General features: G+C 53.1%; 1 protein-coding gene across 9 annotated transcripts in view; it reads left to right on the top strand.

The window, feature by feature from the left end:
- Nucleotides 1–27,705, top strand: part of FAM193A (family with sequence similarity 193 member A) — a 149,963-nt gene that overhangs the window by 98,502 nt on the left and 23,756 nt on the right. For all 9 annotated transcript variants that reach the window (XM_055434559.2, XM_055434563.2, XM_088836597.1 and 6 more), the window contains 8 exons: nt 87–234; nt 7,099–7,176; nt 8,599–8,711; nt 8,783–9,025; nt 11,029–11,182; nt 11,298–11,477; nt 17,083–17,334; nt 26,686–26,884. In XM_055434559.2, coding sequence (XP_055290534.2) covers nt 87–234; nt 7,099–7,176; nt 8,599–8,711; nt 8,783–9,025; nt 11,029–11,182; nt 11,298–11,477; nt 17,083–17,334; nt 26,686–26,884 — 1,367 coding nt within the window. The remainder of the gene's footprint in view (nt 1–86; nt 235–7,098; nt 7,177–8,598; nt 8,712–8,782; nt 9,026–11,028; nt 11,183–11,297; nt 11,478–17,082; nt 17,335–26,685; nt 26,885–27,705) is intronic.

The raw sequence follows: 27,705 nt of genomic DNA, 5'->3' as shown, positions 1-27,705 counted from the left end.
GCAGCAGGCTTGGGGCGGTGCGGTGGGGGCACCGCCGCCTCATGGGGAGAGGTGCCGGCAGGGCGGTCACAAGCCTCTGTCTGCAGGCTGGGGACCACGACGCTCGATGGCTGCTGCGAGGACACGTACAGCGCGCTGCTGCAGCGGTTCCAGCGCTCCGAGGAGGAGCTGCGCGCCGTCGCCGCCGAGTGGCTGCAGTGCCAGAAGAGGATCGACGCCTACGTGGACGAGCAGGTGGGTGCCCGCGAGGGTGCCCCGAGGGCATGCCGGGGCACGTGCCCGCGGACGCTGGGGGCGGGGCGAGAGGGGTGCCCGGCCACCGCCCAGGCTCCGCCCGCCCTCGGGAGCTGTTGACGGACACTTCCCGTCCAGAGCCTGTGGGCACACGGCCCGGACCCGCAGCGCCCCTTGTCCACCCACGCTGCCGCGTCTGAACGGGAGCACGGGCCCCCGTGCCCCAGCCTGTCCAGCAGCACGAGCCGGCTGCCGCTGGCGGCCCGAGTGGCCTGCCTGCCTCCCCTGGGCGGGGGGCGCGGGGGGCGCTCGACACGGAGCTCTCCCGAGGGGACGGGGTGAGGGCTGAGGGAGGCCGTGACGGAGCTCCGGGCGCACCTCCGAGGCCGTGGGGGAGATGCGCCCTTGGTTCTTGCTGAAGGTGTGTGCTGGGCCAGTGTCCGCCTCGGACCGTGAGTGCCGCCCGGCGTCTGCTGTGGTCCTCGGTCCCAGCGCTGCCGCCTGAGCCAGGCGAGGGGCTGGGACACGGAAAGGGACGGGCGCGTTCCCGGGTCGCCATTTGTTCCAGCCTCTCTCCGTGTTTCGCCGAGTCCCAGGAGTCTTGCGGCCTCAGGGACCGTCCTGTTCACAGGGGCTGTCTCCTTCAGGACGTGGGAGAGTTCTCTCCATCCTCCCCGGCGTGGTCGGGCGCTCCGCCCGCCGGTGCCGGCAGCCTTCGGGAGCTCGGCGCCGCTGAGCCGCGCTCGGCTGGGGCAGCTCATTTTGTGCGGTGGCGCCTGGCCTCTTGCCCCCGCACATCTAGGGAGTGGCCTCAGGAGTTGCTCTGTGCTGGCGATGCGCTGCCCACTGGCCTGTGCTTCTCGCTGAGGGCACTGGTGGTTTGGGGTTTCTTCATGTGACACTTGTTCTCCAGCTGTGCTTGCCGCTGACCCCTGACCCCTCAGCTTCAGCCTCTGTGGGGGCGGGGCTGGCCTACGTCGCTCGACTGATGTGCCTTCCGCAGATGCTGCTGCCCTTCCCCTGCTCTCCCTGGGCAGCCTCATCCAGACTTACAGCAGCTGATTCAGGCCGAGGAGAGGAGCACATCCTGCCCCTGGCACGCTGGCCACCTGCTCTGAGGAGCCTGCCCTCTGGGCTGGGGGAGCGTGGGGTCTGGGGACCCGCCGTGCCTCTCAGCACCAGTGCTGCGAGTGAGTGCAGGGCTGAGCTGTCTGAGGCCAGGCTCCCCCCCTCAGGTGGGGCCCCTCCTCAGGGTGCTCTGGACTCCAGAGCTCCATTTGGATGCTCTGGAGCCCCACAAGCCCCATGGCATGTTCCCTGAGAACCTTCTGGGTCCATGTGAGCGATAGACTGGCGCAGGGACAGCAGCACCCTGTCCGTTCCGACGGCACCCCAGCAGCGTGTGCTGTGGTTCCAGGCGGTGATGTTGGCGGCTCTGCCTTGGATTCCCTCTTGGTCCTGTGAGAATCTGCAGTTGTAACACCTGCAGGCAGAGACGCTGCTTCCTGGCGAATCTGCAGGAGGGCCAGGGGCTGAAAGACTGGCAGCAGAAGTCCACAGGCCGTCACTGGGAAGCCTGTGCTGAGGATGGTTGTAGTCAGACTCCCGGAGTCCGGTGTGAGGGCTACAGGATCCCCAGGGCAACTCTGACCAGGCCGGACCCCCGCAGGAGATGCAGGGCAGCCTGAGGACCCTGCAAGCCAACAGGGTGCGTGACCTGGATGAAATCGACAAACTCCAGAAACGCGGGACCAGCGAGACCCAAATCATGAGAAAGTGGGGAATCTCAATAAACCTATAGCCAGTAAGGATATTGAGTCAGAAATCGAAATTTCCCAACAAAGAAAATTTCAGGACCCAGTGGCTTCACAGGTGAATTCTAGCAAACGTTTAAAAAATTCATACCCACCCTTCTCAGAGTTTTCCAGAGTAAAACTAAAACGGAGGAAACACTTCTTAACTCATTCTGAGGCCAGCATAAGTCTGATACCAAAGCCAAAGACACTACAAGAAAACTACAGACCAAAGCTATATTTCTGTAATGAATATCGATGTAGAAATCCTTAACAGGATACGCACAAGCAGAATTAAGCATATTTAAAGGTCTCTATGGGTATGTCTTCCCTTTTCTCCTTTGCTTTTCACTTCTCTTCTTTTCACAGCTATTTGTAAGGCCTCCTCAGACACCATTTTGCTTTTCTGCATTTCTTTCTCTTGGGGATGGTCTTGATCCGTGTCTCCTGTACAGTGTCACGAACCTCCATCCAGAGTTGATCAGACACTGTATCAGATCTAGTCCCTTAAATCTATTTCTCACTTCCACTGTATAATCATAAGGAATGTGATTTAGGTCATACCTGAATGGTTTTCCCTGCTTTCTTCAATTTAAGTCTGAATTTGCCAATAAGGAGTTCATGATTTGAGTGAACTATAGTCAGCTCCCAGTCTTGTTTTTGCTGACTGTATAGGGCTTCTCCATCTTTGGCTGCAAAGAATATAATCACTCTGATTTTGGTGTTGACCATCTGGTGATGTCCATGTGTAGAGTCTTCTCTTGTGTTATTGGAAGAGGGTGTTTGCTGTGAATAAAATGGCTGTCTGAGGAGGCCTTACAAACAGCTGTGAAAAGAAGAGAAGTGAAAAGCAAAGGAGAAAAGGAAGGATACACCCATTTGAATGCGGAGTTCCAAAGAATAGCAAGGAGAGATAAGAAAGCCTTCCTCAGCGATCAGTGCAAAGAAATAAGAGGAAAACAATAGAATGGGAAAGACAAGAGATCTCTTCAAGAAAATTAGACATACCAAGGGAACATTTCATACAAAGATAAGCCCAATAAAGGACAGAAATGGTATGGACCTAACAGAAGCAGAAGATATTAAGAAGAGGTGGCAACAATACACAGGAAAACTGTACAAAAAAGATCTTCATGACCCAGATCATCACGATGGTGTGATCACTCACCTAGAGCCAGACATCCTGGAATGTGAAGTCAAGTGGGCCTTAGAAAGCATCACTATGAACAAAGCTAGCGGAGGTGATGGAATTCCAGTTGAGCAATTTCAAATCCTGAAAGATGATGCTGTGAAAGTGCTGCACTCAATATGCCAGCAAATTTGGAAAACTCAGCAGTGGCCACAGGACTGGAAAAGGTTAGTTGTCATTCCAGTCCCAAAGAGAGGCAGTGCCAAAGAATGTTCAAACTGCCACACAATTGCACTCATCTACTTACACGCTAGCAAAGTAATGCTCAAAATTCTCCAAGCCAGGCTTCAACAGGATGTGAACCGCGAACTTCCAGATGTTCAAGCTGGTTTTAGACAAGGCAGAGGAACCAGAGATCAAATTGCCAACATCCCCTGGATCATCGAAAAAGCAAGAGAGTTCCAGAAAACCATCTATTTCTGCTTTATTGATTATGCCAAAGCCTTTGACTGTGTGGATCACAATAAACTATGGAAAATTCTGAAAGAGATGGGAATACCAGACCACCAGACCACCTGTTTCTTGAGAAACCTGTATGTAAGTTAGGAAGCAACAGTTAGAACTGGACATGGAACAGCAGACCAGTTCCAAATAGATACCATCCAACCATCTCATCCTCTGTCGTCCCCTTCTCCTCCTGCCTTCAGTCTTTCCCAGCATCAGGGTCTTTTCAAATGAGTCAGCTCTTCACATCAGGTGGCCAAAGTATTGGAGTTTCAGCTTCAGCATCAGTCCTTCCAATGAACACCCAGGACTGATTTCCTTTAGGATGGACTGGTTGGTTCTCCTTGTAGTCCAAGGGACTCTGAAGAGTCTTCTCCAGCGCCACAGTTCAAAAGCATCAATTCTTTGGTGCTCAGCCTTCCTTATGGTCCAACTCTCACATCCAGACATGACCACTGGAAAAACCATCGCTGTGACTAGATGGACCTTTGTTGGCAAAGTAATGTCTCTGCTTTTTAATATGGTGTCTAGGTTGGCCACAGGTTTTCTTCCAAGGAGCAAGTGTCTTTTAATTTCATGGCTTCAGTCACTGTCCGCAGTGATTTTCAACCCCCCCAAAAAATGAAATCTGTCACTGTTTCCACTTTTACCCCATTTATTTGCTATGAAGTGATGGAACCGGATGCCATGATCTTCGTTTTTTGAATGCTGAGTGTTAAGCCAGCGTTTTCACTCTCCTCTTTCACCTTCATCAAGAAGTTCTTTCGTTCCTCTTTGCTTTCTGCCATTAAAGTGATGTCATCTGTGTATCTGAGGTTATTGATGTTTCTCCAGGCATTTTTGATTCCAGCTTGTGCTTCATCCAGCCCGGCGTTTCACATGTTGTACTCTGCATATAAGTTAAATAATCAGGGTAACAATATACAGCTTTGACGTACTCCTTTCCCAGTTTTGAACCATTCAGCTTTCCATGTCCAGTTCTAGTGTTGAATTACATTCAGTTCAGTTCAGTTCAGTCGCTCAGTCGTGTCCTACTCTCCGCGACAGGCTTCCTAATTTTGAAATATTCTTGCATTCCTGGAATTAAACCCTACAAGAGTATATATTTTTGTTTAACCCATTATTGCATATTTTGTTTAGGATCTTTATTACTGTATCTTTATTCTGAGGTATTGCTGAGTTTTCATCTTTCAGGTCCTGTTTGTTTTGTATGAAGGTTATGCTAATCTCATAGAATGAATGGAGAAACTTTCTGTTTGTTTTTTTTTTTTTCAGGAATAGTTCAACTTTCCTGTTCTGTGAAGGAAAAGGATAGACTGATAGATCACGCCTTAAAGCTTTGGGACCTGGTTCATTGTTGCAGGGGGAGGAACAGGGACTCAATATTTTTTACTGCCTTTTCAATAAACACTGTGTTTATGAGCCTGTTTGGGGATTTCTGCTTCTTAAGTGAGTTTTACAAATTGATACTTGCCTAGGAAATTATCCACATCCTTCAGATACACGGGTGGGTGTAAGCTATGCTCACAGGGCAGTTGACAGCAATGGGGCCTTGACAGCCACAGGATGGTTTGTTCCCTCCCTCTGGCTTCAGGCCGCAGAGAGAGCACTTAGGAGGCCAGGGAGGCAGCAGGCAGTGCTCCCGGCGCGCCAGCTCTGCCCACGGCCTCCCCCCAGCTGTGACCACGGCCTCCCCACAGCTGTGCCCACGGCCTCCCCACAGCTGTGCCCATGGCCTCCCCACAGCTGTGCCCACGGCTCCCTTCCCAGCTGTGCCCATGCCTCTCCCCAGCTGTGCCCACGGCCTCCCCCCAGCTGTGCCCATGGCCTCCCTTCCTAGCTGTGCCCACGCCTCCCTTCCCAGCTGTGCCCACGCCTCTCCCCAGCTGTGCCCACGGCCTCCCCCCAGCTGTGCCCACGCCTCCCTTCCCAGCTGTGCCCACGGCCTCCCCCCAGCTGTGCCCACACCTCCCCTCCCAGCTGTGCCCACGGCCTCTCCCCAGCTGTGCCCACGGCCTCCCCCCAGCTGTGCCCACGCCTCCCTTCCCAGCTGTGCCCACGCCTCCCTTCCCAGCTGTGCCCATGGCCTCTCCCCAGCTGTGCCCACGGCCTCCCCCCAGTTGTGCCCACGCCTCCCCCCAGCTGTGCCCACGGCCTCTCCCCAGCTGTGCCCACGGCCTCTCCCCAGCTGTGTCCACGGCCTCCCCCCAGCTGTGCCCACGCCTCCCCCCAGCTGTGCCCACGGCCTCCCCCCCTCAGTTCTGCCCATGCCCCAGCTGCTGGAAGTCTGTATTGTTTGGAATGTCAGACACCTCGTTGACTCATCTTCTAAAGCGCACTGTGCAGGGCCAACAAGATACTGATGAGCCACCTGTTTGCAGCTCTTCTTAATTAAAAGAGGCGTAACTTGCTTGCGTTTTCTCCTGTTGTAGAAAATCTCCTTTGTATGTGTCCATGTCCTTTCTCATCCCGCCATTTTTGTGGTTCATTTCTTCCCTTGTTCAGCCTGGCAGGAAGTTCAGAGAATCAACTTTTGGGTTTACTGATCACATTTACTTCTTAGTTTTTCCAGTAATTTCTGCTTTTACCTTTACTTCCTTACTAGTTGAAGTTTTGCGTTAAGTTACGCTTGTTTCATTTGGAGGGTGTATTGGTCGTTTTTGTCTGACTTGAAGATGTGATCGGCTGTTAGCAGGCAGTTGGGCAGCTGCCTTGTGTTGGCTGGAGGGGAGCCCCGCTGGGGGGCAGCCCCTGTGGGGGGTGCTTCCTTCCTTATAGGACATGCCCCCCCCCCCGCAGTGTTCTAATCATTTGGAAGCTACGTATCCCATTCTGTCCTCTCCGTGGTGGTGCTTCAGTTTTAATAATTTGTAAGAATACATCTATGTAATTATCACTTAGTCATTTCGTGTCGTCTTCACATAAGTCAGTGCCTTGAGCCTCTTCCTGATTCCTGCTCCCCTCAGTTTCTTACTTGTTGTGGTCAAGTCTGCCCTCCTCAGACCTGGCCACCCTCACCGTTTCCGAGTCTGCAGTGCAGCCGTGCCAGCCGCACTCAGTCTTGTGATGGTCACCGTCGTCCGGCTCCGGGACGTGTTCGTCTCGGGCTAAGGCTCGTGGCCAGACAGCGGCCCTGGTGCCCCCCCTGGCACTCAGCGAACGGGGACCGTCTCCTCCCCGTGTTGGCAGGCCCATCTTTGATATCTCAGTTTCTCTTTTTGGTGTGAATTCATCTGTGTTTTTCGTGCATGAAAACTGATGGTTTTGAATGAGTCAGTGGGCTGCTGAGGTGGTGTCCTGTGACCTTTCTGTCGTTGGAGCCTCCTGTCCCCACACGCGGTCTCGCGTCTTGTGAAAAGTCTCCCCTCGAAAGTGTCCTGGTAGCTCTTGCTGGCACTAAGACTGTTTGTTTCTGCGTCCCCTCTGCATCTCACGTAGATGACAATGAAGACCAAGCAGCGCATGCTGACGGAGGATTGGGAGCTCTTTAAGCAGAGGCGGTTCATCGAAGAGCAGGTGCGTGTGGGTGGGAGGACGCTGTTGGAGTGAAGCTGTTCGCCGCAGAGCGGAGGGCTGCGGAGCCCACGTTGCATGTCTCGCTCGGCAGACCTGTTTGCAGGCTGGTTCTCCTTTCCACTGCTTCGTCTTCTGTACTCCTCCAGGAACACCCGCGTTTATGGAGTGGCTTTCCCGGCCCACAGCCTCCCCGCGTCCCCACGGGCTCCTGGGTGGGTGCTGTCTCTCCGGATTCCCTTCCAGGGGCGACACACAGTGAGGCCCCAGGGCTGGGCTGGGTCCGTTCCTCGTGTGCTGGGGCTGTGCTGTCTCGTGGCTGCTGCCCGCCTGGCTCACCCCTTCGTGCCACAGGCTCTCCCTGCCCCACCCGCCACCTCGGCCGCGCTCCCAGGCCTGGCATGCTGGTCTTGGGGCGTCGCCTCGCCGGGAGACTTGCCTGCTTGGCCCGGTGCCTTGCCTGCTTGGCCCGGTGCCTGCGCCGGTGTCTCCTGGCTGCTCTCACAGTGACAGCCCTTGGCCTCTGCTCCCCTCCCTCCCGTGGTCCGCTGTGGGCAGCGCAGGTGGACAGGGCACCTGCACTCCACACACTCGGCATGTGACCTGTGTCAGATGGGCACCGCCCATGCCTGTGCCTGAGCTGGTCCACAGGCTCCTTTTCTGACACGCAGAGGCACACCCGCTCCAGCGGGGGTTGAGGCACTGCCTCCTCAGCGGCCCCCAGAGCCCTGCCCTCCCGGCATGGCCGGCGTGCCCTGCGGTGGCCTTGCTCCCACCTGCGAGTGCCACATGTGCTGCCCGTCCAGCTGCCGTCCTGCCCGTGCTGACCGTGTCTGCACCGCCTGGGGGCTTGGGCTGCGGCCGCTCTGTGTGCACAGCCTGGGGGCTCGGGGTGGCACTCAGTGCTCCTGCTGGCCTGGACACCCCGTGCCCGAATGGCGGCGTCCACACTGCCTCCCACACCGTGCTCAGGCCTGGCGTGCCCCAGGGCCTCCCTGCCTCTCCAGCAGGTCTGCTGGGCTCCCTTACCTTGTGGGTGCCCCAGAAGTTTGGTTTCTCACCTGTCTCTTTGTCCAGAATCTAAGCTCCTGGGGGCAGTGATTATCTCTGTGCCCTGGTTCCCAGCGAGTCCCCAGCCCACGGGAGGGCCAGGGCAAGGACTGGGCGTCCCCCGTGAGGGCGTCACGGGGTGTGTACTGTTGAGGAGCCTGGTGGGCTCACTACCCCTGACCTCTGTCCGGGCCTCTCCCTGACCATGCTGCACACCACACGTCTGCCCCCCTTCCTGGCCCTGGCCCTCCTGAGGAAGCTGCGGGCAGTTGGTCTCTGAGTGGGACATGCACAGCATCAGAATCACCGAAAAATACAGCCATGTCATGGGGCAGGTCTTGCAAAATTAACCTGTTGTCTCATGATTTTCTCCAGTTCACGAAAAAGAAAGCCGTCGCTGGCGAGAACAGCTTCACGGACACCATGCGTCACGTGCTGTCGTCACGGCTGAGCGTGCCCGACTGCCCCAACTGCAACTACCGGCGGAGGTGAGCGCGTGCGGGACCCCTGGGCACTGCTCTGCCCGCTGGCCCTGCGCTGATTCCCTCACTCCCCGCAGGTGTGCTTGTGACGACTGCAGCCTCTCCCACATCCTCACCTGCGGCATCATGGACCCCCCGGTCACAGGTGACGTCCACATTCACCAGCTGCCCCTCCCGGTGGACACGACTCCCGACTGCCTGTCCGAGATGCAACCACCCGGCGTGTCGTCAGCCAGCTCAGGGTCGGCGTCCAGCTCTCCCATCACCATTCAGCAGCATCCCAGACTCATCCTCACAGACAATGGCTCTGCACCGACGTTGTAAGTCGTGACTTTGTCATGAGGTTTCAGAAACTTAACTCATCCTATTCCAGGATGTAGACATAGTAATGTCTGCAGGAGTATGGGTAGTGTTAAGGGTGCTTTTCAAGAAAAAGGACCCTTCATTTTTAAAATCGCTTTTAACACATGAACTCAATAAGCCCAAGCATGGGTGCTATTTCGGGAGCTGCCAGATGCAGTGAGGTAGGCGCGTGTCGGCCTGCAGGGAGCGTCTCCCATGCTGGCCTGGCCCGCACCTGACTGCCTTGTCCACGCTTGCCCCATGTCCTGCTGGGAGCTCCGGTGGTCACTTCGACAAGCGACTGAGAGGTTTCGTCCGTGCTCCTACATCGACCACAAGGTGCTCTGTGCGAGTGAGGGGTCACCCTTTCACACGGGGGACACAGGCCCCATCCGACTCCTAGGTGGGCCATCCCCTGCTGGGCGTTTATTTAAGAGATTAAGCATACCCTCCCATGTGTTGTGGCGCCTGGGGGTGGGGGTCAGGAGCCCGGGGGAGGGACAGTCGCCCTGACCTTGCTGCCCGTGTTCCTCGGGATGCTAGCCTCCTGACCTGGATTTCGTGTGGCGGCCCCGAGGCTCTCCTTTGGAGTCCCTCAGTTCTCAGTGTGGCTTTGGTCTCAGACGCTGAGCTCCATGGCTGCTCTCATGAGCCCTGTGCTCTCTCGGAGCTTGTGCAGGGTGGAGGGCCGTCACAGCCAGACATGAGCCAGCTCAGGATGGAGCGGCCGCGACCAAGTGCCGGTCATCTGGGCAGAACCCAGGTTGGCAGAGTGCCGCCTGCTCCTGGGTCTTTATGGCTGATGCCAGCCGTGGGCGCCCACGCTGTGGGCGGGGTGGAGCCAGGACCACCTGAGGCACTGCGGGCATCTGGCCTCCGCACTGTGGGGTCTGTGTCTTCCCAGCAGACCCCGCCATCCCAGCACCTTTGTGGCTCCTGGCCGTGTATGTCCTTTTCCTGCTGCCGCTTCTGAGCATGAGACGAACGCGTGGCATTTCCATGGTGGACTCCCGAGTCTGGAGTCGCTGCGCCGCAGGCAGCGCGTGGGTCTGTTACTTCACTTGGCTCCCCCGGGGCGGTGTGGGTGCCGCCCAGGGCAGCACCCATGTCCGCAGGTGCGGGGGGCCCTGGAGCCAGGCGTTCCTGGCAGCTGGCCTGCCTGTGCTTGCTGTGGCAGCTCCAGGTGGCCGCGCACGATGGTCCTTGGACTCGGTTCTCCCAGAAGTGGGATGAAGCTGAGTCTGGCTGTTCTGGACTCTCTGACCTGAAGCCCAAAGGGCTCCAGTTCTTAGGTTTTCTCCTTTCGGAAGATTGAGGCTCACAGTGGATACAGAGGCATGGTGGTGTAGGCCCATGGGGCGTCGCTTACTGTCAGGCCTTGAGCCACGTACGCCGAGCTGGGAACTCCATGCCAGCTCTTCTTGGGTACCAGGAAGCCTTACATTTGTAAGTGGTCTTCACAGCCTTGAAGTCATGTTACTTTTATTTTAATAGATATTCCATTTGCTTATCACTTGGATGTCTTGCTAAAGTTGATAACTATGATTTTGAATGGACTTGACTAGCTGGCCTTGTGGTGAAAAATCAGAGTTTTGTCACATAAGTGCCTTTAATGTTTTGTTCAGCTGGCTGTCTCTGAAATTTTGGTGGTTATGAAAAACACTGAAGACGTAAGGTTGGTTTTTGTTCCCCTTCAATTATGATAAAAAATAGCGTCTGCTTGGAAATGGCACAGAGAACAGTTGTACACCAGGGCGCTTCAAGTTGATCTATTGAAATTTTGTGGTTTCCTGAATATTTCTCCGTTCGAAGTGTTGTTTTCCGCTCTTCTGGACAGCAGTGTCTTCGGGCGTTTTCCTCCCGGTCCAGGTCACTGGGAGCCACTGAGACGCGTGCGTGGGGCGCGGTGCCGCGCTCCTGGGCGGGCGGTGCGCGGTCCTCAGCGGGCCAAGCCCCACGGTGACGTCTCTGCGCGCCTCAGTTGCAGTGACGATGAGGACGTCGCCCCGCTGTCGGCCAAGTTTGCCGACATTTACCCCCTGGGTAACTACGAGGACGCCGAGGCGGTGGCCAGCATGAACGGCGTCCACGGGGAGCTGAACGGCGGCGGGGAGAACCTGGCCCTGAAGGACGAGGTATGCGCCCAGCCTCCACATCGCGACGAAGAGCCCCCCAGACGGCGTCCGGGCTTTGAGCGTCCTGCGTTACTCTGGTTGACAAAGCGTAAATTGCGAGTGACTGTCTTTAAAGTCCCCTCAGGTAAGCAGTACCAGCAGCAGTTCCTCAGAAGCTGACGATGAGGAGGCAGACGGCGAGAGTAGTGGGGAGCCCCCGGGAGCCCCGAAGGAGGACACGGCTCTAGGGAGTGGGAGCCCCAGGAAAGAGGAAAGGAAAGTGGACAGCCCACCCCCGTCTTACCCCGCGCAGCAGGTACGGCTTTATTTCCTCGAACTTGGTTTTGCCCGGGCTGTCTTCTCTCTCTTGGTTTCCCTCGTGTGAGTGCACTGAACGCAGAATTCTGTTTCTGTGAAAGACTTGGGAAGCTTAGACTGGCGAGAAGCGAGGCCACTGGCCAGTAAGCGCGCGCGGCTGTCCCCTCGACTGACTCGCGCTTCTTGCTCCGGAATCTGCTCCGGGGCCTGTCATCTCGTCGTGATTCTGCACCACAGTGTGGGGTCCAGGTGGTCAGGCGTCGTGGAGGTTTTTGTTTGTGTGGAAGCAGAAGAGGGTCATTGTTGGTGTTGTTTTAATAAAATGAGAGTGGAATGTTAAAATATCCAAAAAATCTTGGTTTTGTAAGGGAGCTTTTTTTTCTGGTAGGAATCTTCTGTTAACAAAAGGTGAGGATATTTTGCCAGACTGTCATTTTTTTTCTCAGAGACTCTGGTTTTATAATAGATGCTTGAGCAGTTCTTAAAGGAAGAACACGTGAAGGCCGAGGCTGATTAAACCACTGTAATACGTGGTCTGATCTGCAAGAGGGGAGACGCTGGACGGTGCGCCCTGGGACGCCTGCCGCCACTTCCCCTCGGCCTGGGCCAGGACCCGCTCACCCAGCCCCCGGCGCCCCCAGCCCGTGATCACCCCAGCCCCCTGTGCACCCGGCCCCTGCTCCCCCCGCCCCCACTCACCCCCAGAACCAGGTTTCCTCACTGTGTGCCCTCCCAGTATCGGTTTACACAGATGCCCCCTTCCTCTCTGCTGAGGAGAAAGGCCCACCCTGGCGCACGCTGCCCCCTCTGTGCCCACGGCGCGTGCTGGCCCGCTCGGTTGGCGCGCACTCCCTCACGCTCTGCTGCTGGCCGCTCTGTGCCCCGCTGTGGAGACGGGTCCTAGTTGCATTGCGTTGTGTTGTGTTTAGTCTGCTGATGGCTACTTGTACTTGCCTCCCTTTACTCGCCCATCATAAACTCTCCAGCGGGTGGTCTCACGTGTCTGGCGTCTCACACGTGGGCGGTTTTCTCCCCAGGAGGCTCACCAGCAGCGGCTTCCCCCGGTCGGAGTGTGGAGGCCTCCCCTGCTTTCACCGGGGAGAGGTGTGAACCCTTGCCAATCTGATAGATGAGACATGGTGACCCTGTGAGGCTTAGGTTTTATTTTATTTTTTATGGGTAGAGTTAAGCTTTCTGTCATATATATTTAAGGGCTGTGTGGGCTGTTTCCTTTTCTATCTAGTCTTTGGGTTTAAGAGTTCTTTAAACAAGTCCTTTATCAAGTATGTGATCCACAAATATTTTCTTTTGGTCTCTGATACATCTGTTAGTTGTTTTTTTTTTACAGTGTTTTTGAAAAGCAAAAGTTAACTGATTTTGATGCATTCCAGTTTATCAGCTTTTTCTTTTATGAATCATGCTTTTGGTGGCATATCCAAAAAACTGTTACCTGATATAAAACCGTTTTGCTCTCAGAGGTTTGTAATTTTAGCTCTTGCTTAGGTCTGTGGTCCACTCAGCTCAATTTTGCTAATGGTCTGAGGCGAGGGTCGTGTTTGATACCCAACCGGCACAGTGCCCTTTGTCTGGAAGACCATCCTCTCCCCTGCTGAACTGCATTGGCCTCTTGTTGAAATCAGTTGACTGTGGACGTGAGGAGGCATGTCCGTGCTCAGTGCCTCCTTGCTCCTTTGGTCTCTGTGTCCATAAACCCATATTCTGCTTGACTGTTGCTTTATTGTAAGTTTAGAAATCAGGCGGGATCTGCCTCACTCTTGTGGGGCCTTTTTCAGAATTGTTGAAGCTGTTCAAACTCCTTTGCATTTCCATATATGTTTTTTTCCAGGTGTGAAAGTGGTTCAGTTGTGTCCGACTCTTTGTGACCTCATGGACTATACAGTCCAGAATAGTGGAGTGGGTAGCTGTTCCCTTCTCCAGGGGATCTTCCCAATCCAGGGATGGAACCCAGGTCTCCTGCGTTGCAGGCAGATTCTTTACCAGCTGAGCCACCAGGGAACCCTGGGTTGGAATGTTAAGTTTTTTAGAATTAATTTTTATTAGAGTATAGTTGTTTTGTAATGTTGTCTTTGCTTCATATACATTTTATTTTACTATTTTGAGTTGGGGCCACACCTCATGGCTTATAGGATCTTAGTTCCCTGACCAGTATTGAGCCTGGGCCATGGCAGTGAAAGTGCTGAGCTCTAACCACTGGACCGCCAAGGACCTCCCCCCATATGCATTTTAGGGACAACTTGTTACCTTCTACAAAAGACCTGCTTGGATTTTAATAGAGGCTGCATTGAATTCTTGAATATTTGATAGAATTCATCACCAAAACTCCCTGGGCCTAATCTTTTATCTGTGGGATGATGCGGATCAGTTTTGGGAAAACAGTCTTATGAAAATCGCACATGCTGCTTCTTTCCATTTGTTCAGGTCGTTTTTAATTTCTGCAATTTTTAAAAATGTCTAGTCTGTGTTTGTTAAGTTTATTCTTAAGTTTTTAGATGTTTTAGTAAAGGTATTTTCTGAGTTTGGTTTTCTTTCTCTTTTTTTAAATAAATTCTTTAGTTGCAGCGTGAGAACTCTTATTTGCAGCATGTGGGATCTAGTCCCCTGACCAGGGTTGGAACTCAGGGGGCCCCCTGCATTGGGAGCACACAGTCTTAGCCACCAGACCACCAGGGAAGTCCCTGGTTTCGATTTTCAATTGATTGTTGGTAATATATAGAAATACAGTCAATTCTTATGTATTGATTTTGAATTCTGCAGCTTTGCTAATAAACTGGTTTGTTCTAGAGTGGTTGAGGTTTTGTGGGTTTGTTTTTGGGGTTTTTTGGTAGATTACTTTGGGTTTTATACACACAAAATTGTGTTGTCTGTCAGTGAACAGTTTTGCTTCTTTACAGTCTGGATTCTTTTAATTTCTTACTCTTGCTTTATCAAGCTAGCTAGAAGCTCTAGTACAGCATTGAATAGAAGTGGTGCAAGCAGACATCTTTGCCTATTCCCAGTCGTAGGGGGACAGCGTTGAATCTTTGATCAGTAAATTATGATGATGGCTGTCGGTTTTTCTTTGATGTCCTTTGTCCAGCTAAGGAAATTCTGTCCTACCCCTAGGTTTGTTTTGGGTTTTTTGAGAATTTTATCGTGAATATTCATTGGGTTTTTAAGATACCTTTTCTGCATCTCTTGAGATGTCCTTGTGGTTTTCATCCTTTGTTCTTTTACCAAGTTGTATCTCATCAAGGGATTTTGAGCCAGTCTTGTGTTCCTGGGATAAATCGCACCTGGTCATGGCCTATAGTCTTTTTAAAAAATATATGTTGCTTGACTGGTTTGCTAATGTCTTGTTAGGATTTCTGTGTCTACGTTAATGAAAGGTATTGGTCTATTGTCTATCTTTATGATGTCTTTGAAACTCAGCGTTAAAAAAACTTAAGATCATGGCATCCAGTCCCGTCACTTCGTGGCAAATAGAAGGGGAAAAAGTGAAAACAGTGACAGATTTTAATTTTGGTGGGCTCCAGAATCACTGCGGATGGTGACTGCAGCCATGAAATTAAAAGATGCAAAGAGTCAGACTTGACTTAGCTACTGAACAACAGCAGCAACAGTGATGTTTTTGCCTCAGAGAGTGAGCTGGGAAGTGTTTGTTCTGCCTATATTTTCTGAAGGAGTTTGTCTGAGATTGATATTTCTTAAATATTCGCTGGTACTTACCAGTGAAATCCCATGGACCTGATCTTTTTTTGTGGGAAAGTTACCAATTCAAATTTTGTTTACTTGATACAGGTCTGTTGAGATTTTTTATTTCTTCTTGGATTGAGTGTAATGGTTTGTGTCTTGTCAGGAATTTATCCATTTCACCTGAGCTGTCTGGTTGGATGGCTCCTGGTTGTTTCTTGTCTCTGTTTAGTTCTGAGGAGTCTGTGGTAGTGTAAGTTCCTGATCTGGGTAATTTTGTTTACTCCTTTTTAACTCCCTCAGTCACTCTGGCTATATTTTTGTAAATGAATTTTTTTTTCTATTTTTCTCTTTGTTTCATTGATTTCTGTTCTGATCTCCATTATTTTTTTATATATTCTTGGGGTTACTTTTTCTTTTTCTAGCTTCTTAAATCTAAAGCTGAAATTACTGATTGTAGAGCTTCCAAATTTATTAAGACTTGTTTTATGGCCTAACATGTGGTCTAACCTAGATGTGCGCTTGAAAACTGTCTTCTGCCCCTCTTAGGTGGAATGTCCTATAAATGAAAGTTCGGTCAAATTGATAGCATTATTCAAGTCTTCTGTATCCTTACTGCTTTTCTATCTAATTCTAAAAATTACTGAGACAGACATATTGAAGTCTTCTGTTATAACTTTTGGATTATCTATTTCCTTTTTCAAATCTGCCAGTTTTTGATTCATGCATTTTGGGACAGTGTTGTTGAATGTGTATCTATGTAATTATTGTTCTGCCTCCCTAATATATTGGCCCTTTTGTCACTGTGAAATATCTCCCTGCTGATATTTCTTATCTTAGACTGTTTTCTCTAATATTAATATAGCCATTCCAGATGTCTTCAGGATACTGTGTGTATGTTTTATAAATTTTTATCCTTTTAATTTTAGCTGCTTTGTGTCTTTTTCTTCCAGCCTTATAGCTTGATCTTGTATTTTTATCCTGTCTGTCAGTCCCTGCCTTTTGTTTGGAGTGCTTTGTTACATTTAATCTGATTGGTGGTGGTATTGTTTGCATTTGATCGGATTGGTGCTGGTATTGTTACATTTGATCTGATTGATGGTGGTATTCACGTCTGCCGTTTTGCTGCTCGTTCTCTGTCCCATGTTTCTGTACCTCTGTCTCCACCTCCTTTTCTTGTACCAAACAAGACTTTAGTGTACCGTTGTAAATTCTGTTGATTCTTGACTTGTATTATTTTTGTTTTTAGTTCGTTTTTAAAAGGTGTGGGGAGTTGGGGATAGGAAGAGCCCTGGGCAAGAAAGATAGACTCCTTCTGTTCTTAAGTAGAAATTCTGGCAGGTTTGCATGAATAAATGCTTCTCAATATGTTATTTTCATTTGGTTGATTTCCAGAGCCTCAAAACGATTGCCTTTGACAATTGTGTTCAGTTTTGCACTTGTTTTGAGGGAGAAGAGTCACCGACTGCCTCCTTCCACCTTAGCCGAAGTCCCGTCTCTGGTGCACCTTGAAGAGCCTCTGTGTAGCCATCCGTTAAGCAGTGTGAGCCCGGCGGAGCACGGCACCAGTGGTCTCGTTGTCCTTGGTCCCAGCTCCCGCTCTCCACTCTGCCATCTTGCAGTTCCCGCGGCCCTGCTCAGACAGGCGCGGGATGCAGACGGCTGAGGCTGCCGCCCCGCAGACACCCAGCTGGGGTGAGGTGCGCACGCCTTGTCTCTCCAGGCCTCTTCAGCCCCAGTCCTGGGGGCCCTCGTTCACCTCGCAAGGAGGGACCCGTCTGCTGGGGGTGTCAGGACAGGCCCGCTGCCTTTGTGTTTGCTGTGTGGCTGACTCTCATTCAGTCCCTATCGCTCTTTGTTTCCCTAAATACTCAGTCCTCACTTTCTAAATACTCTTTTTTCTTTCCCTTCAGGCAGAACAAGCTCCAAACACTTGTGAGTGTCATGTTTGTAAGCAAGAGGTGTCTGGATTAACGCCGTCAGCAATGACCGCTGGCGCCCTGCCTCCCGGCCACCAGTTTCTGAGCCCCGAGAAACCCGCGCACCCTGCTCTGCACCTGTACCCCCACATCCATGGACACGTGCCCTTGCACGCCGTCCCACACCTGCCTCGCCCTCTCATCCACCCTACCTTGTACACAGCGCCCCCGTTCACACACAGTAAGGTGAGTGGGCAACAGGGGCCGGGGCGCTCACATGCCTCTCAGACCTCGAGGAAAGCACATTTAAACAGACAGACCTGTACAGTGACGGCTCACGTGGGGCAGCAGCCATGCTCATGGGAGGGTCTGCAGATGTTTCCTTTTACCATAATATCGTAACCTCCCGGAGTTTTGAACCTTTACACTTGTAAAACAATCGTGAACGTCATGGTTCATTCCTTCGGAATTGACCAGGATGTGAAGAGGTTTTCATGTAGTACTGGCATAACGGGTTGAGCTGGGGACCACAGAGCCTCTGCCCACCCAGAGAGTAGCCCAGTTCTCCAGCTTTTCGGGACCGGGTGGTGGCGAGTAACATAGCTTGAACACAGCATGAGCCCTCTAACATTGCCAGGCTCCACAGGGTCTTAAATGACAGTCCTCTTAAAGCGCTGTTGTATAGAAAGGCACACGCTTCAAGGAGGGACCCTGGGTGCCGTGCAGCGGAGGTTCCTGTGCCGGCAGGTGAGTGAGGGGCTGGGGCCAGCCGGGCGGGCCTGGCAGGACGGAGGGGTGATGGCTGGGAACCTGTCCGGGAGCCTGAGGCTTGTGCTGAGCGCCTTAGACATTGCAGTGAGATCGTTAGTTTTGTTTCATCCTTCGTACCTTAGATAGCTTTGCCTCGCTAGCTGTTTTGAACTTACTTCTATTGATTTGTGTCATAAATTTTAATTTTTTTATCAGTTATTCTGGCTAATGTTATTAGCTCTAATCAGTCAAAAATAGAACTCTCCCCAAACTCTACTCACAGACAGTGATTCTCTGCTGTGGTAGGAAGGGAGCGTGTGGCGTGAGAGGGGCTTTCTCAGACCACACATCACCCCTCACTGCGGTTTGCTGTTTGTCTGCTGGGGAGGGTCACCCCTCACTGCAGTTTGCTGTTTGTCTGCTGGGGAGGGTCACCTTTCACTGCGGTTTGCTGTTTGTCTGCTGGGGAGGGCACCAGGTGATAATTGCTGGTTTATTATAGAGTATCCTCAGTTTGTTATGTTCTGTGATAATAAGTGCTTGGTAACCACTCAAATTGATGCTTAAATTTTATTAGGTTGACTATTGCTTCCCCGATAGCTCAGTTAGTAAAGAATCTGCCTGCAATGCAGGAGACCCCAGTTCGATGCCTGGGTTGGGAAGATCCCCTCGAGAGGGGATAGGCTACCCAGTCCAGTATTCTTGGGCTTCCCTCGTGGCTCAGCTGGTAAAGAATCCACCTGCAGTGTGGGAGACCTGGGCTCAGTCCCTGGGTTGGAAAGATCCCCTGGCAAAGGGAAAGGCTACCCATTGTAGTATACTGGCCTGGAGAATTCCATGGACTCTATAGTTCATGGGGTCGCAAAGAGTCAGACACGACAGAGCGATTTTCACTCTCTGACTCATTGCTCAGTTCAAACACTTGATGACACCTTTGTTAATCGAGTGATCTTAAGTAGCATGCTGCTGCTGCTAAGTCACCTCAGTCGTGTCCGACTCTGTGTGACCCCATAGACGGAAGCCCACCAGGCTTCCCCGTCCCTGGGACTCTCCAGGCAAGAACACTGGAGTGGGTTGCCATTTCCTTCTCCAATGTGTGAAAGTGAAAAGTGAAAGGGAAGTCGCTCAGTCGTGTCCGACCCTTAGCGACCCCACGGACTGCAGCCCACCAGGCTCCTCCACCCATGGGATTTTCTAGGCCAGAGTGCTGGAGTGGCCTGCCATTGCCTTCTCCGCTTAAGTAGCATATTCATGTTTATATTCAAGGCCAGACTGTTCGTATGGTCTGCCCAATCCTTAATCGTTTTCCTCAGGTGAGCATATGAGTTTAGGAGCTGTTTGCTCCCTGTTCTTACCTAAATAGAGCTCCGTTTCCTAGTCCCTAGGGAACCACCTGGAGAAGAGGGTGTAGAATGTTCTCTTATACGTTCGTGCTGGTATAAATTATTCAAGAATTAGTTCCTAAAAGTCTTCAAGTAAAGTAGTGAAATGTATTATTCCCACTGTAGGTGAAACTGAGTTTTCCCCTGGATTTTGGCCTTTTCTCAGGGTGCTGCCAGCAGTGTGTGGGAGGGTGGGGAGAGGAGGCACCATCTGCGTTATAGTCTGGGTCTCTTACCGTTGACCTGTAACCCGGCAGACAGGCGAGAAAGATTCACAGGTCGAAGAAAATGCAGAGGAGCGACTCTTAAGCTATATCTTAGCTGCTTACTGTTAGAGTCAAGATGATTCACTGATAGAGTTCAGGTGTACTAGCTGGGTGCCCTTTTCATTTGGAGGGTGAGATGTGTTTGACAGAACCCTTCGTTTGTACCTGGTGTAAGAACGTTTTTCTGCGAAGGCTTACGTTGTCACTTACCAGGTTTTGCAGAGTTGGTGTGTGTTCTTTGAGTTAGTTTGACTCTGCTGAGTGCCGTGGCTGCATCCGCACCTAGATGCACAGAGTGTTCCCAGCCCTGCAGGAGTTGGTGGAGGAGGACTGAGCTGTGGTGGACGGGCATGCTTGTCCTCAGCTCCGTCACAGCAGCTTTGTCAGCGCGATGAGGGCCCCGTGCAGGCAGGGGGCGGCTCTCTGACCAGCTTCTGTCCCTGTGTCGTCAGGCCGTTAGGAGTCGCTGCTCTGCTTAGCTGTCGCCTTTAAGACTGTGTCACTCTATCTAGCTGTAATGCTTTTGATTCATACTTTTGCCATTGCAGGTAAATAGTACTTACAGCACGTGGAATGGGTACTGTTAAAAGTTTGTTTTCTTGAGGTTAGAAAGAGTTGAAGACTATTTCCATTTTCAGAAGTCGTCACTACCGCTGATAGGTTTATAATTTGTATGTTGAGTAATGTTACTTAGAAATTAAAAGTAGTTGCAGGAGGTAGATACAGTGATGAAATACTGAAGAAAAGAATTAAAACTGAGTGACAGGAAGGTTGGTCTCCAGATGTCCGGAGCTCTCCGGCTGTCTTTCTGTCACTGGTTTCTGCTGCAGCTCCACTCTGGTGTGAGAGCACTCTGTGTTGCTGGTCTTTCAGGTTTGCTTTGTGGCCCAGGGTGTGGTCTGGTGGGGCAAACGCTGTGTTCCTTCAGACGAATGGGAGTCTGCCGTTTCGGGTGCAGTCGGTAGCGGCTGGCTGGCGGTGTGGAGTCCAGGTGTGTTCTTACTGGCCCCTGCGGCCCTTGCTGATGAGGACGGGGGAGCTGTGCAGCTCACAGTGGATCTGCCTGCTCTCCTGCAGGCCTGGCTGGCTTTGCCTCACGTAGTTTGATGCTCTTCTGTTAGATGCTTGTGTGTTTGGGGTTCTCAGGTGTTCTTGGAGGGTTGGCCCTTCAGTTACTAGGGAATGGCCCTCTGCATCCCTAGTATCGCTCCTCGCTCTGAGGTCTGATCTGTCTGCAGGTAGCGTAGTTCCTTCAACGTCGCTGAGTGCTGTGGGGTAATTTCCCACTGCTGCTCACAGCAGGTATCTTGTCAACAGGCACCATTGGATCTTGGGGCTTTGGGGGCTGGGGGAAGCTTCTTGTTGTTTAATATATTCTGATAGTCTCTGTTTTCATTGCTGTGTTCCATTCACTTTGATTTTTTTATGTGTTTGGATGAACACCCATGTTTGTAACTATTCTCTGTTTGTTGCCAAAGGCTTCTTTTCCTGCTTTCTCTGCTTTCACTTGAACGTTTTCTGATTCATTTTATTTCCTCTTGGCATATCAGTTACACCTCTCTTTCCATTTTAACAGTTGTATCAGAAAGCACCTTCTGACCAGTCTAGGGCGCCTTCCGACGCCGCTCTTCCACTCTGTATGCAGTTGAACTGCTTGTAGCACATTGTGCCCAGTTCCTCCTTCCTGTCCCTTGTGACGCTGCAGTCATCATTTTCATTTATCCAATACTAATCACCTGGTACATTGTTACTACTATTACTGCAAAGTTTTGTTTTTTTTTTAAGATCAATTAACAGAAAAATAAGAGATTTTATTTTCCTTGTGTTTATTCCTTTTCCATCACTCTCTCTTCCTTTATGTAGATCCACGTTTCTGACATATGTTCCTTCTTCCTGAAGAAAATCTTTCAACATTTCTTGCAGGGCAGGTCTGCTGGAGGTGCGTTCCCTCAGTGTTTGTTTGTCTGAGGAAGTCTTTATTTCTCCTTCACTTTTGAAGGATGGTTTCACTGGATACAGAATTCTCGGTTGGTGGTTTTCCTTTTTTTCACCCCGCTCCCTCCCTGCTTGGGTGGTTTCAGTGCGGTGTCATCTGGTCCCGTGTCCCTCGCTTTGTAGGGCAGGGTTTCCTCCCCTCAGCCCAGCCCCTGGCTGCTTCCAGGACCCTGGCTTTGATCTCCTGCAGCTGGAGTGTGGTGCGCCCGGCTGGGGCCTTGTGGGGTCTTGTTGGTGTCCTCTGAGCCTCCTGGCCTGCTCTGGTGTCGGTCCCGAGTTAGGACTCTGGGCCGTCACTCCTCCAGGTCTGCTCCTGCCTGCTCTGCTCCTCCAGACTCCAGTCCCCGTGTGGATCATGTTTTGAGAGGGCCCCAAATTCTTGGACATTCTGTTCTCTTTTTTTGTCATTGTTGGTGCTGTTTTTTGGAGGAGTTTGTTTGTTTGAATTCTCATTTCTCTTCTCATTTCAGTTTGCAAAGTTTCTCTTGTCGTAGCTTGAGGCTCATCGATTCCCTTCTTGGCTGTGTTCAGTCTGCCGAGTCTTGGTTTTTCTCTCCGCATTTATTATTTCTAGCATTTCTTTTTGATTCTTTCTTAGAGTCTGTCTGCTCACGTTACCAATTTGTTCTTGCATGCTGACTGCGTTTCCTGTCAGAACCCGTGGCACATGAGACGTTTCGGGTGGCCTGTCTGCCTCACGGTTCTCCCTGTCCACCACTCTGCTGTCTTTTCCCGAACCTCTGACCAGACCTTCTCATCCTGCGTTTCATACCCGTGGTCCCGCCCAGCCTGATCGTCTTCTATTCTGAGAACTTTCTGGATCACTCTTCCAGTTTGGTGGTTTGTAGTTGTGTCTAACCTCCTCTTTAAGTTTGAATTTTTAATCCTACTTGTAATTCTTATTTCTAAGCTTTATTTTTCAAACGTGTTAGAAACTTTTTATTCTCTGTTCCTCGATCACCTTTTCTTTCTTCTTTCCTTTCTGTGAGTGTTTCACACACAGTTACTCTGTGTTTGGATGAAGCTGTGAGGCTCTAACCCTTTTTACCGTGAGGTCGTGCTTGCTCAGCAGACCCTGAATAGGGGCGCTTCCTCGGAAAGGGATCCCACTTGCTTGTGTGCAGGTGCTGCTGGTGCGCTGAACCCCGGACCCCCAGCTCCCGTCTCTGGATCTCCTTCCTCCTGTGGGGCCACAGGGCCGTCCGCTCACCCCTGTGACCGTGGCGCACGCGCCCCAGGGCAGCCATCCCTCCCTGCACCTCCAATGGGGCCTGTTTTTCTTGCCGTGTTCTTACCAGTTCCCTGTGAACGGTTTTCCTTGCTTTCTGTGTAGCTCAGCACCTGGTTACAAAGGTGTCCTGTGCCATTTATCTGGGATGTGGAGTGACATGTCTCCCCTCTACGGACAAACCCGAGGAGAGCGGGGGAGGACTCACTACCTGAGAGAGAAGCGGCCACGGCGCTTGCTCCTCCCCCGCCGCTGGCCCGGGACCATGCTCGAGGCCCCCAGCTTTAAGTGCTGTGTCCTTCCTGTCTGGAAAATGTGTCAAGAAGCAGTTGCCCCATTAGGACGGGGCTGGAGCACAGGTGGAGCATGGTCTCAGGCTCTCCACAGAAGCACAGGGGTGATCTGGAAACGGTTGGTGAGTTCAGTGCACTGAGGGAACCTGGAGACATGGCTCCCACACGGCTGTGGGCGTGCACATCCCTCACCCTCACGGGCCCCTTGTGTGCAGCCGCCGTGGACATGGCTTGCAGAGTTACACGTGGAGCAAGTGTGAGTTCAGTTGGAGTCTGAGGAAGGAAAAGACTGTGTGGGGAAGAGGGACATAAATTGATTGCCATTTGCAGGTCGTGGCTTGACCTGTGACCCGTATGTATTTCAGAGCTCAGTTCTCCTGAGCTGAGAAATAGCAGAAGGAAGGTGGTGCCTTTGCGTCTTCCTCTCTGGCAGGAGCACTGAGGAGCCTTTGAGAGGAAGCCCAGTGGAGAGTGACTGTCGCCCCTGCTCGCCGGGCGCTTGGCGGCCCTTCTGTTTGGACGCTGGGCGTTGGCAGCAGCTGCCACCCGTGTGGAGCTCCGTCCGCTGCTCCCCGGGCTCTGGGCTCTGTGCAGGACAGGCTGGGTTAATTTAGAAGTGTGCTTGGCTGAAGTCATCAGTTAGTGTGTCTGGGCTTCCAGTTAGAGCAAAATTGTGCTTTCCTGGGAATCAGTTTTGTTTCAAAGTAAAGAACACACAGAATTTCTGAGTTGAAGCTGTATGGGTTTGTATAAAGATTGAACTCAGTGTTGTAATTTAATAGTGTCATGCACACGTGCGTAAATCATTGGTGTTTTATGGAGGTGTGGCCCCCAGATGGTCTGGGTCTAGGTGGGCCCTTCGCTCTGGAGGTGGGCAGGCCTCTCGTGTGGACGCCCTCACCCAGGCGCGGCTGGTACGGGTCCCGCTGCCCTTAGTCCCCACCACCAGCCCTCCTGTCTTGCACAGGTGGCCTTCCCAACCAGATATACAGCGTCACCAGCTTACATCTCAGCTCAGCAGCTCCATGGTTCAGTCCTTACTGCACAGAGCATTTGTTGAACACCAGGCTGTGCCAGGCCCTGTGCGGCCTGCTGATAAAGGAAAGCAGTGCTCCCAGCTCTTGCTTTCAGAGATCTCATTGTCTAAAGAGAAGACAAAAACCTGAGCAAACTTGAAAACTCAAAATGCTATGGCGTACCTTGATAGAAATTGTAGACACAGTATAGACAAATGGCCCTGAGGGGATACCCCCGCCCCGGAGCCCGTGGTGGGGACTGCAGAGAGGTGATGCAGGGCAGAGCGCTGATGGCTGAGCAGAAACCAGAGAGGCGTGGATGGCGTGGTCCAGGCCGTCAGCCAGACGCTCTCAGGGAGAAGTCAGCAGTGCTTGCTGTCCCCAGGCTCTCGAGGGGCTTGCCAGCGCGCAGCATGAGTCTGCGTCCTGAGCTGGCCGCTCAACCGTGGGGACAGGCTGCTCCCACCTGCCGGTGGGCTCTGCGCATCCTGGGGCCTTCAGGACTGAGATGTCCCATTTGATCGTGACTCGTGCTCCGTCCCTGCTCCATGGAGACTGACACCTGTAGAGAGTTCCCTTGTCCTTGGCCTTTGCCCCCGAGACTTCTGCCAGGTCAGCTGTTCAGGCTCCCCTGCAGTGCTGTGGGTCCTGTCTGCCCTGTTTCCTCCCACTGTCAAGTCCCGAATCTGCTCCCGCCTTACCCTCCACCTTCGTCTGCCCGAGCCCGTTGAGGGTCGGTGGTGTGCTAAGCTGCTCAGCTGCCCGAGCGGACGGACCCCACCCCTGGCCCTGGCCCCGTGAGAAGGCAGCAGCAGCAGCTTGAACTGGGCTGGGGGGCTGGCTTGAGTCTCAGGAGACCCCCTCAGCGCTCAGGAAATGCTTCCTTTGGGCCAGGCAGCGTGGAATGCTTGATGGGCACTGTCTCGTGTACTTCTTACCGCGTCCCCTGGAGGTCGGTGTTTCCAAATTACAGATGAGAAAACTAAAGTTCAAAAAGATTGAGTGATCTGCCTGAGATCACACAGCTAGGAGAGGGTGAGCTGGCCCGTGAACCCCTTAGCCCGTGCAGTCCAGAGGCTGGGACAGGAGGACAGTTCAGCCCAGCTCCGTCCCTGGTGCGGCACCCCAGGGGTGAGGCCGCAGACCCGCCCCTCCTCCCTGCCTGCCAGCGCCCCCCGCCCATACTAACTGCCCCCCACCCCGTGTCATCCTTGTCCCTGCTCCTCCCCCAGGGTACTGCAGGCCCACTTCTGCGCTCAGCTGACCAGAACACCTCACCCTGCTGCCTAGAACCCTCTGTCCCCGCCAGTCCCCCGGGATAGAAGGCACACGGGCGTGTCTCTCCATGGCCCCTTAGCCTGTTGGGTTGACTCCCTTGTGCCTGGACGCCTCTGGCCCTGTGCTCTGGCCCGTCCCTTCCCCGCCTCTGCCCAGCCCGGCCCTTGGGGTTCTGCTCCTGGTGGTCCTCCCCAGTGCTCCCCTTCCCCCCCGCCCTGGAGCTGAGCACACTCACTGCTCACATCCGTGTCCCCGGCGGTATTCCCACGCATACCTCGGGGGGCGGTGGATGGCATGTGCTGGTGTCAGGGGGCAGCAGGGCCAGGCTCTAGGTGGCCCCGCCCCTCAGACACCTTCCGTAGTTCGAGGCGAGGCAGATGCGCCACCAGTAGGTTGGACGTGAGTCTTGAGTGCTGACAGGGAGAATCCTGGACTCGTGGGCTCGCTGGGGCAGGTCACTGCAGCCTGGGCGCCGGGGGGTGAGAGGGGAGGCAGTGACGGCCTCTCCAGGGCAGGGCAGCCTGGCTGTGGCGGGAGGATCACCCAAGCCAGCAGGGTCATGAGCTCCAGTTAGGACGTTCTTAGGAGGTGGACGCTGTGAGCCACACTGTGGGCTGAGCAGTAGCTTGAAGTCTGGGGACCAAGGGAAGACCGTGTGTCCAGAGGCCAGGTGAGCAGAAGGACAGGACAGGCCACACTACACTCGGGACTTGGTTCTACGTCAGGGGGTTGGGAGCCACCAGCCCAGCCTGAGCACAGATTGACACGCTCGCTCTCAGGTTCCATGAACCCGCTCCAGCCGTGCCGAGGGAGGGGCGTTGGGCTGGGGCACGGCTGTGGGCCGGGGCCGAAGGGGATGCCCAGGCATGCAGGGGGCAGCTGATGGCCAGTCAACCCGGAAACGCTCGGGCAGGGGTCTCCTTCCACACCCTGGGAGGGTGGGCTCAGCTCAGCGTCGAACCTGTCTGTCCTCATACTTCTGCACTCTGCCCAGGTGTGAGGGAACAGGGCCAGAGCTGACCTCTTATCAGTGGCTCCACAAGGACTTCTGACCAGTGGTTTAAAGCGTCAGATGAGAGTGAGCCATCAGAGCAGATCTCATGCAGATGGCCTCGTTTAAAACGTGACTTGGGAGCGACACTGGCAGTCCCTGAGCTGCCTGAGTGTGAGTGGTCAGCTGCTCCTCAAGTCTGCGTCTGCCGCTGCTGCCCCGTCACGTGCGGCCCAGCGTGTGACCAAGTGCGCCTCCCATGAGGTGTGTTCCCCGCACGCCTGTTCGCAGCACGCGTGCCCCCCAGGTTTCAATAATGACATGTCTGTATGTAGTTTAAATCCTTAGGTAAACAGAATATTAATTTTGATATGTGATTAGAACATTTTTTTTTGTAGGCTTTACCACCAGCACCTGTTCAGAATCACACAAATAAACATCAGGTATTCAGTGCGTCTCTTCAAGACCATATTTACCCGAGCTGTTTTGGGAGCACTCCAGAGTGGACTAGTTCTAAGTTTATAAGTCTTTGGGGATCAGAAGTGATGAATGATAAGAACTGGAACCCTGGCACTTACTTGCCAGATACAATTTCTGGTAAGGAACTCGTTAAACCTTGGTTGGAGTTTACAGAGACCCGCGCTGAGCGGATGCCACCTGTGGCCGCAGCTCCCCAGCAGGTCCCAGGCCGCTCCTTCCCCTGGCTTCTGCCGAGGGCGGCAGGTCCCCACCCCATCAGGCTGCTGGTCGAGTCCCACTGCACCGACAGCCATGCAGGCCCCAGGCTTGGAGGCTGGGAGCCCACGGCCTCAGATGCTGGGTCTCCCTGCCCCCGGGCTGCAGAGCATCTGGGCTCCAGGGCACAGTGGTCGGCTTTGGTTCTCGAGCAGTGGTGACCACCAGAGCTTGGCCCGGGCAGCGGGGTGCTGGGCTTGAACGCTGTGACTTCCGTTCCTTCCTCCTCCTGCTCTGCCCCTACGTGGGCCCTATCTCTGCTAACAAGCACCTCCCCACGGCTGCCTCAGCTGCCGAGGCGCCGGCGCCTTCCTGGCGGGATAGGGCGCGCGGATGAGGGCTGCCCGTCTGCCTCGTCTCTATCACCCGTGTGAGGATGGCCCTGGGGGCCCCACCCCAAGTCCTGCACGTGCTCGAACAGCAAGCTAGACATGATGTCTGGTCTGTGCTTGGGACGGGTCTCTAGCTGTGTGACCTTGGGCGAGTTACTTAGCCTCTCTGGCCTCGGTTTCTTCATCCTCAGGTCGGGGGTGAGAGTGCTAAGCTTGGAGAGGAGTGCACAGACGCTGAGTGCCTGTGGAAAGCCCCGAGCGTAGGAGCCGGCGCCTGGCAGTGCTCAGTCTTCCTCAGGCCCAGACGAGTGATGGGCGCCGGCGCCGTGGGTGCCGCCCGAGCAGTTCTCA

This window comes from Moschus berezovskii, chromosome 5, assembly GCF_049115385.1.
Source record: "Moschus berezovskii isolate FMDL1 chromosome 5, NW_MosBer_1.0, whole genome shotgun sequence".
NCBI lineage: Eukaryota > Metazoa > Chordata > Mammalia > Artiodactyla > Moschidae > Moschus > Moschus berezovskii.
This window is presented reverse-complemented; position numbering and strand designations above follow the sequence as displayed.